The sequence below is a fragment of the Danio aesculapii genome, chromosome 17 (genome assembly GCF_903798145.1).
Source record: "Danio aesculapii chromosome 17, fDanAes4.1, whole genome shotgun sequence".
Lineage (NCBI taxonomy): Eukaryota > Metazoa > Chordata > Actinopteri > Cypriniformes > Danionidae > Danio > Danio aesculapii.
This window is the reverse complement of record NC_079451.1, coordinates 51,571,929-51,581,928: the sequence shown is the minus strand read 5'-3', so window position 1 is coordinate 51,581,928 and position 10,000 is coordinate 51,571,929. Positions and strand designations below refer to the sequence as shown.

At 39.7% G+C, this 10,000-nt stretch overlaps 1 protein-coding gene across 1 annotated transcript in view; it reads left to right on the top strand.

Moving 5' to 3' along the window:
- Nucleotides 1-10,000, top strand: part of akt1 (v-akt murine thymoma viral oncogene homolog 1) — a 110,427-nt gene that overhangs the window by 90,189 nt on the left and 10,238 nt on the right. The window contains 1 exon segment of the mRNA XM_056476604.1: nt 874-1,002. Coding sequence (XP_056332579.1) covers nt 874-1,002 — 129 coding nt within the window.

Here is a 10,000-nt window from a genome sequence, read left to right as displayed (position 1 = left end):
TTGTATAAGAATAGCCCTGTTTTAGTTAACCATAATTTCCCTAGTCCCTTATTTCAGCACTACAGCGAGAACCATCCAGTCAAAGGTATGCTAACCAAGCTTGTGATCATTGATACACTTGTACAAGTAGTAACAGAAGCTGAGATACGCGGAATCATGCTGAATGCACCCATAACTGATATGTATGTATACAGTATGTATATATATATATATATATATATATATATATATATATTATATATATATATATATATATATATATATATATATATATATATATACTTTTTTGAGGAAAAAATAAAAAAGAGGGCCCTTGGATTTGCTATAGCCCCCAATAAACAACTTTATTGTCATTACACATGTTCAAGTACAAGGCAACCAAATGCAGTTTAGGTCTAACCAGCAGTGCAATAGCAGCAGGTGCAGGATACAGGTATAAGTTATAAAGTGCAGTTATAGACAAACTATGGTTATATTTAGAGATGGATGTACTATGAACATTATATACAGGTTGTATTAGCTATGATTAGAGATTAACAATAAATGAATATATGTACAAGATGCTATTAATAATCAGAAGTGTGCAGACAGATAAACATAATAACAAATGTCCATGTGCAGTGGGTGTGTCCATAATTACAAATGTGTTCTTAATCCGGCCCTGTTTGTGTGCTATTTTGAGCTAAAACTTCACACACACACACACACACTCTGGGAACATCAGAGACGCATTTTACATCTTGTAAAAAGAAGCATATGAGAGGTCTCATTTAAAGCTGAAATGTGACTGAGGGATATAAGATAAATCCGACGTCTGCTGTTTTCAGTGAGATTTTGTTTCATCATTCAGTGTTTTCTGGTTGTTCTTCTCAGCTGGAGAACCTGATGCTGGATAAAGACGGACACGTAAAGATCACAGATTTCGGCTTGTGTAAAGAGGGAATCACAGACGGAGCCACTATGAAGACCTTCTGCGGGACTCCAGAGTATCTGGCGCCCGAGGTTAGAAAAGCACAGCACTAAACACAACAAAACACAACAGACTGACCTCAATGAATTATCAGCGTTTCAGCAGCGCTGTTTGGGAAGTCCTTAATTACAAAAGGTTGAGCTTTATTGTCAGTGTTTTTTATTAATACAGATATATATCAGATAATTTTACGATTTTACGATCGCTGAATTCAACACAAAATCAACAAAGAAATTTTGTAATCCTGCAAAATTCTTAATTAAACGCAAACAATTGCAAAAAAAGTTAATAATTTAATTAAACATCAAATTCCAAACCATATAATCAAACTGTATTTATTTTAGTGTGCAATAAATTGTTTTACATGACTTCGAGACGGCATATGCAGCGCACGTGATGTATTTGAGTGTCTCCGAAAAACGACAGCGCGTCCAAGTGGCACAAGGAGGAGGAGTCATCGAGATCTACCTGAGCTCAAACTCCCCTCTGCCCAGCAACGGGAGGGAGCCCAGGGCTCGAGGATCTTATAAGCTCAGGGCTCTCTCCCGGGACAGCTTTATAATCAGTCATCAGCTAGTGTGAACTCTTGAAAGTGCGCTTATTATTATTTTAGTTTTCACTGTGAACGCACTATTTATACTAGGGAATGGAGTAGAATAGTGCATAAGTATGCCATTTGGGACGCACCTACAGTCTCACCAGCGCCTTCACAATCATTACATAACATGGAATGGGGGAGGGGGGTTGGGGTTCAGCCTGTGTAGTAAGCAGACACAGATAAATCGCAAGTGATTTACATGTGAACTCATAGCAAAGAGGAGATATAGACACCTTGTGGCGCAAATTGAGCGCTTTGTGCGTTTGACGCACTTCAGACTGCAAAAGAAAGTTGGAGGAAACGGCGCAATGGAACAGACAGGAGATCCGCTTGTTAAGTGTTTGTGTGTTTTTTGTGCGTACGCAGCATTGATAAATGAGGCCCCTGGGGCGGATTTAACCAATAAGCAAGGTAAGCGGGCGCTTAGGGCCCCAGGACATCTGAGGGCCCCCAGTAAATATCTAGAAATGTAAATTAGAGCTATAAATTAAATATAACATTGTTTTTCTATCATATTATGTATATGAGAGTCAAACAAATACAATTTTACATCATTAAATATAATTAATATACAATAAACATAATGTTATTATAAGAGGTAATGTTATGTAATATAATTAAAATAATTATAATTAAAATAGAATATCAACCACTGGAGCAGTCCAGCAATCAAATTTATAAAAATATATATAAATATACATACTGTATATAGATTCATTATTTTTGTTGTAAATTTGTTTAAGAAAACTAATAATTTCAAATGTAGAGCTTGCTTTAAGATAAAACGTAGAAAAAGAAGATTGAGTGACATAAAAACAGATATAAAAATAAAAAATAATCAAATAAATCAAATTAAATAAAAGTAGAAGACAAGCATTTCAGGCTTCAGGACTTGGGCCCCATGGCTGGAGTTGCTTAGGGCCCTCAGTCACTAAATCCACCCCTGGTAAAGACATATAGTTTTCAAGTATATATATATATATATATATATATATAATATATATATATATATATATATATTATATATATATATATATATATATTATATATATTATAATATATATAATACAATTTGAAATACCGCCATTTTATCGCAAAAAACTTTAAATTAAATCTGTCAGTGTTGTTTTCATTCTCTCATTCAGCGCGTTCCATTTTTGCGGTTGTAGCTCCGTCATCTGAAGGCAGAAGGCGTTGACTGAATGATTCAGTCTAGCGCAGTGGGCCAATAAGAAGAGCGCGAAGGCGGGACAAGCGTTGCCGGCTTGTTTACTGCAGCAAGTTGACATGACAACAGTTTTAAAAAAAAAAAATTTAAATAGGGGGTTTGTTTAGGACCACTTTAGTTTAAGTGTCAGTTCTTAGTATAAACTACTGGCTAATTATTACCTGCCTATTATTAAGATACAAACAAGTTAGTAATATAAAGAACATTTCTGCATGATCTTATTCTGCATCTCTAAATCTACCCAGTGCCTAAACCCAGCTACTACCTTACAAACTATTAACAAGCAGCTAATTAAGAGTTTATTGAGCTGGAAGTCAGTTAAGGTTACTAATGGTGAGAATTGTACTTTAAAATGAAGTGTGATGAGATAATAGTGTAACAGGAGGTGTTAAATGTGGTAAAAGTCATTTATTTAATTGCTTTCATTTAGGAAGTAAATGGATGTGCCTCAATCAGAAGATGCGCCCTAGTTAGGGTGTATGGTATATCATCAGGCTCTGTTGCAGGACTCACACTGAGTTTGTGTTTGTGAGTGTATTGCCTGTGTGAGGATGTGTAGGTGTGAGTGTTTGAATGGATGTGCATTGAGAATATATTTGTCCCACATAGCAAAATTTCTGGCCAGCTCTGGCCCACACAATCAGCTTTTGCTTGGCCCAGATGCTGCAGTGAATTACAGTACTGTCTGGACCAGTCTGGCCTCCAGACAAGGGCCAAACATGAAACCGTATCTGACTCAAGTTATAAACCAATAACTAAGCCTGAACTGGGCCAGATGTTGGGTCGTTGTCACGACGGCAATGAAATTGGTAAAACCCATGAATCATTGCGCTGTAGGCGTGCTATGGGCGCTTTTCCCTTGAAGCGACCTGATTGGTAGAATTTTTTTTGTCTTTATTTGAAAACAGTAATGTATTTAAAAATGGGTCAAGATAGGTCAAACTTACATGACCCACATATCAATTATTAACATCTGGGCCAAATACTAAAATTTACATCTGGCCCAAGTATTGTGTGCCACCTTAAAGACGATGCCACTTCTGCCAAACCCGGCCATGTTTGGCCCTGTGCTGTATGACAGTGCCGGATGAATGCCTGCTGGGCCAGCTTTATGCAAATCTGGGCCAGAAATTCTTTGCTATCTGGGGTGTGTGTGAGTGTTTGTATGTTTGTGTATGTACTTATGTGTGTGTGGTGTGTGTGTGTGTGTGTGTGTGTGTGTGGTGTGGGGTGTGGTGTTGGGTGTGTGTGTGTGTGGTGTGTGTGTGTGTGTGTGTGTTGTGTGTGTGTGTGTGTTGTGTGTGTTGTGCGTGTGTGTGTGTGTGTAGCTGGTTTGAGTTGTGAATCATCAGAATGTAGATGAGAGTACAGTGGGGATCTTTCAGCTCTCTATAAAGGGCTGTTTGAGGGTTAAGATGAAGTTTAAGGTGAGTGCTGCTGTTAGACACTCAGTAATGCTGGTTAAGGTTAGTGTGTGTGTGTGTGTGTGTCGGGCCTGAGGAGTGTGTTGTGCAGAAGGTTTGCTGCTGTTGACTCAGTTGCGCTGGTGTTGTTTTTAGCCCACTGCTGGGAATCTGCAGCGAGAGCTTTGGCAGTGCTGGAGGAAACGTGAGCATCGTCTGTCTGTGTGGTCCGGCTGAAGAGACACCAGCTCCAGCTGACACACACAGCTGCACACACACACAAAACACCACATTTATATTATACATCAATTCACACACACATACTGTACATACACAAGCACTCAATTCAATTCACCTTTATTTGTATAGCGCTTTTACAATGTAGATTGTGTCAAAGCAGCTTCACATAGAAGATCATAGTGAAATAAAGCAGTGTCAGTTCAGTTTTCAGAGTTTAAGTTCAGTTCAGTTCAGTTTTCAGTGTTTAAGTTTAGTTTAGTCGTTCAGTACAGTTCAGTTCAGTTCAGTTTCAGTTCAGTTCAGTACAGTTCAGTTCAGTTCAGTACAGTTTAGTTTAGTTTAGTTTAGTTTAGTTTATTTCAGTTCGGTTTAGTTCAGTTCAGTGTGGTTTAATATTCACTGCTGAAAGTTCAAGCACTGAAGAGCAAATCCATCGATGCACAGCTCGAGAAGTCCTGAACCATGCAAGCTAGTAGCAACAGTTTTGGTGTCAAACAAACTTCACCAATTGACCAAAGTGAAGGAAAAAAAACCTTGAGAGAAACAGGCTCGGCTGGGCACGACCATTTCTTCTGGCAAACTTCATGTGCAGAGCTGCAGTCTGGGCACCGGAGGCTGGAGAATGCTGGACATCCATTGTGGAGAAGCTGCAGGTGTGAGTAGGTCACCGGCAGGGGTTCGGGCTGGCCCACTTGATTAATGCAGTGACTCGTCTGTCACTGGGGTCTTTCAGAGTCAGTCTTATGGCATACTTGCCAACACTCCCGTTTTTCCCGGGAGTCTCCCGTATTTCAGACCCATCTCCTGTCCTGTTAATTCCCCTGGAAAACTCCCGTAATTTGACTGGTTTTGGTATAATTTGGTAAATCACAGCAGCTGCCCGAAACCCAGTACATAGTACAGCCCAGGCACGTGCACAGATAGGGCTCAACCTGTGCAGTGCACATACCCTTTTTCTCTTAAAAAGTGCCCTTCACAAATGAACAGAAGTGCCCCTTCAGTTGAGAAGGGTCTGGCTGCAGATTTGCACTTGCACCTTCAGGCTTGCACTCTTGGGCTTGCGCTGTCAGGCACCCACGCTTCCTATGCAAGTGATGTCATTTACAGCCAACACCTGCGCACTTCTGTCATGTCACTTGCTATCGACACAAACCGAAAGTAAGTTTCCAGTTCGCTTGCGTTGCCTGTCACGACGTTGTTGTAATAATTCTAAGTACTTAAGTTGTATACCATGCTTTAATGTAAATTTACCAACGCAGGCTACTATTGACATTTACACCAGCAAACCGTATTATTTATTTATATCAACTATCAGGTCTAAATAGGCACATATAGTATACTTACACAGTTATGAATAAAAAACCACACCAGGCTAATGCAAATTTGATTTTAGTTTTTATTTTAAACATTTCAAGGAGTTGTAGTATTACAACTAACAGACACGCATTATGGACTTACAGCAAGGATTCTTGAACGACTTGGCAAACCTTTATTCAGCAGGTCCCAGGACGATTGATTGATTGTGTGTGTATCAGTGTGTGCATGCATGCATGTGAGTGTGTGTTTGTGTATGCATGTGTGAATAGTGTGTGAATGTTTGTGTATGTGTGTGTGAATGTGTGTGTGTGTGTGTGTGTGTGTGTATGCATGCATGTTTGTGTGTGTGTGTGTGTTCTCTCAGCAGCAGCACAGGTGATTGTTCTGGCCATACAGTGGTGTGTTGTGTGTCCGGGGCCCTGTGCTGTTGCCATGGTGACTGTGGCCCCTCTGGACTGAAGCCCAGGCCGTGTTACAGGTTGTTCCGCTGTAAACAATGAGCTTGTTGTGTGTGTGTGTGTAGTTCAGGAATGCAGGGATCTGGAAATATTCCAGCTACGCACACACACACACACACAGAAACTGAGCAGATTCGAGAGGTGCAGTGCTTTAAATAAGCATCCACATAGGAGGATTCATTCATTCATTAATTTTTCTTCAGCTTAGTCTCTTATTTATCAGGGGGCGCCACAGCGGAATGAACCACCAGCTATTCCAGCATATGTTTACACAGTAGATACCCTTCCTGCTTCCACACCAGGAAGTCCAGGAAGATGTTGTTGGTCATTTAAGGCACTGGTTATCAGCTGATAGAGGTGCAGATCTTCATTTCTGTAAACAGTCTGTCTTTAGCCAGTAATTTAATGCTGGACGTGTCATCATGATTGAGTTTCTATAAACACCGTCAGAGCTTCAGGAGGAGATTGAAGTGTTATTATATCATTTCTGTGTTATTTTACCATGATAAAATAAACTATACGTTCTGACCTACAGGATCTGATGGATTTGTTTGGTAAAGTGAGAGCTTATCGGGTTTTATTATGGCTGATACATGCCTAGGCATGACAGGGAAAATACAGGTGATCGCTGTATAGCAGTAATTCTGTTTATGGGTCTGAAATAATAATTAGGAAGACAACACTAATGTTAGCCGATCTCCACGTTGATCTCCCGTAAGGTTATTTGAACTTGATTTACAGGACGTCTCTGACATTTTGAGTTATGGAGTTAATCGACTGAATTTGCTGTTATAAAATATGAATGTTCTAGAAGCAGAATAGAGCAAATCGAGCTGTAAATGTTAGATATTTATTATTTACGTCATTTATCGTTGGCTTTTTGTTTTAAAACTCCTAATAAACATTAAAATAAATGTAAATTCTTTGCCAGATATAATTAAGGCATCAAATAAACCAAATGACAACGGAGGCAAAAAATGCTAAACAATATACAGGTGATGTTGCAGCAGCTGATAGGCCTATACCATATAGACCAGGGGTTCTCAACCTTTTTCACTTCGGGGCCCACTTCTTTATCTGATCAATTTTTGAAGGCCCACCTGTCTGACATTTTCTCTAATATGTTTGTATGAATGGTTGTTGTTCATTCATTCATTCATTTTCTGCCGCTTTTCCGGGGCCGGGTCGCAGGGACAGCAGTCTTAGGAGAGAATCCCAAACTTCCCTCTCCCCAGACTCTTCCTCCAGCTCCTCCGGGGGGATCCCGAGGCGTTCCCAGGCCAGCCGAGAGACATAGTATCTCCAGCGTGTCCTGGCTCTTCCCCGAGGCCTCCTCCCGGTGGGGCATGCCTGGAACACCTCCGTAGGTAGGCATCCGAATCAGATGCCTGAGCCACCTCAGCTGACTTCTCTCGATAGGGAGGAGCAGCGGCTCTACTCTGAGCTCCTCCTGGGTGTCAGAGCTCCTCACCCTATCTATAAGGGTGTACCCTGCCACTCATTTCGGCTGCTTGTATCTGAGATCTTGTCCTTTCAGTCATGACCCAAAGCTCATGACCATAGGGGAGAGTAGGAACGTAGATTGACCAGTAAATCGAGAGCTTTGCCTTTCAACTCAGCTCTTTCTTCACCACAATGGACCGATACATCGACCGCATTACTGCTACCGCTGCACCAATCCGCCTGTCAATCTCACACTCCATCCTTCCCTCACTCATGAACAAAACCCCAAGATACTTGAACTGGAGATGGCAAACCACCTTTTTTCGGTGGAGCACCATGGCCTCGAACTTGGAGGTGCTGATTCTCATCCCAGCTGCATCACACTCGGCAGCAAACCGCTCCAGTGCATGCTGAAGGTCCAAGTTCGATAAAGCCAACAGAAGAAAATCGTCTGCGAATAATCGAGATGAAATCCTGTGGTCCCCGAACCGGACCCCTCCAGCCCAAGACTGCACCCTGAAATTCTGTCCACAAAAATTATGAACAGAATTGGTGACAAGGGGCAGCCCTGCCAGAGTCCAACATGCACTGGAAACAAGTCTGATTTATTGCCGGCAATGTGAACCAGACTCCTATTCTGTTCATACAGGGACGAGACGGCCCTCAACAGATCGCCTCTGACCCCATACTCCCTGAGAACCCTCCACAGAATGCCATGAGGGACACGGTTGAATGCCTTCTCCAAGTCCACAAAATGGTTGTTGTGCCTTCTATTATTTTCTATTACCAGCATTTTCTAAATAAATATATAATTTTAATTATATTTAATTATAAATCAAACTAAAACTGTATATAGTATATCAACATTTGTTTAAAAAACATACACCGATTTAAAGAGAACCACAGGTCAACAGGGAGACCTGCTTCTGCTTTAAACTGGCCTAACTGAATATCTGCTATTACATATCTACAAATCAACATATACAGACACGTGTAAAATACAGTAAAACACCCTAAATCTGTGGAAATGCGTCGATCTGATGACGGTTGAGTTTGCAGCTGGATATTATTGGAAGATCGCCGACAGGAACAGCGAACAGCTCCGCCAGAGCGCGTCTGAAGCTCATATGCAGGTTTATTTTACATTCTATGGCTGAAACACCATTGACCCTCGCTAGATCCTCCTGTATGGGCGTCCATTATAAAACACTCACAGGACATTATTTTGGACAACTATGCGGATATATTAAATAGTTTACACAGAAACACACAAAGAGAGACTTTCACTTTAGCAATAGTTTGTAAATTGACAGATGTACGTGTACTAGTTTCAGACGCCATCATGAGGCTGTTTTTGCTCCGAGTTTGAAGTAATCAACAGGAGAAAGTGCGTTACTTAGATCATTTAATAATGTAGCATATTAATAATGAAATCCAAAAGTTATAGTATAATAGAACATATATCACATAATAGATCACACATTTCTTTTCTTTTTTATTCTTTTATAACCTATTTTAACACATTTTAATCTGTTTTTAATTATTTTATTGTTTGTTTGTTTTTATTTCTCTTATACTTGTCTTTTTTATTCCTGTTTATGTAAAGCACATTGAATTGCCACTGTGTATGAAATGTGCTATAGAAATAAACTTGCCTTGCCTAATATTGAGGGTTAATTTTGAGCAGGATTGCTGAGGCCCACTAATGGGCTGCAGCCCACCGGTTGAGAATCCCTGATATAGACATCAGTTGATGTATTAATGCTGTTAAGCTTATTGTACAAATTGACAAGGATTATTTTATATAGAGCAGGGATGGGATATCCTGTTGATATTTAGAAATCTTGCTGTTTTATGTTTTAACCACCAATAGGGCTTGAGTGGCCACATACATGGACAGCACATTTGAGCTCTTAAGTAACTATTTAAAATACTGTTTTTTATTTTGTTACAGACATATAGTGTCATCCTGAACTGTTTTACAGCATATGAAATGTCCCAAACACTATTTTTAACTGTCCAAAATGGGCAAAAAAAATGTTGTTTTTACTCTTGACTTTGATAAAAGGTTTAAAAAAATCTACTTTTTATATTGAAAACACGTCATTTTGTGTGCTTTTATTCACAAAATCAGTGATATCATTTATGAATTTGGCAAATAAAGAGTTAAAATCCTGTAATTTTTTAAAGCAATTTAGTAGTTTTGATCAGGACTGAGGTTGATTAACAGATTTAAGCAAATATATATATATATTTATTAATGTGATGCATTTTTACAGCAGTTTAATTCAGTGGATGTTTTTATCCTGAACATAACAAAAGGGAAGTCAATTTGCCCAGAGT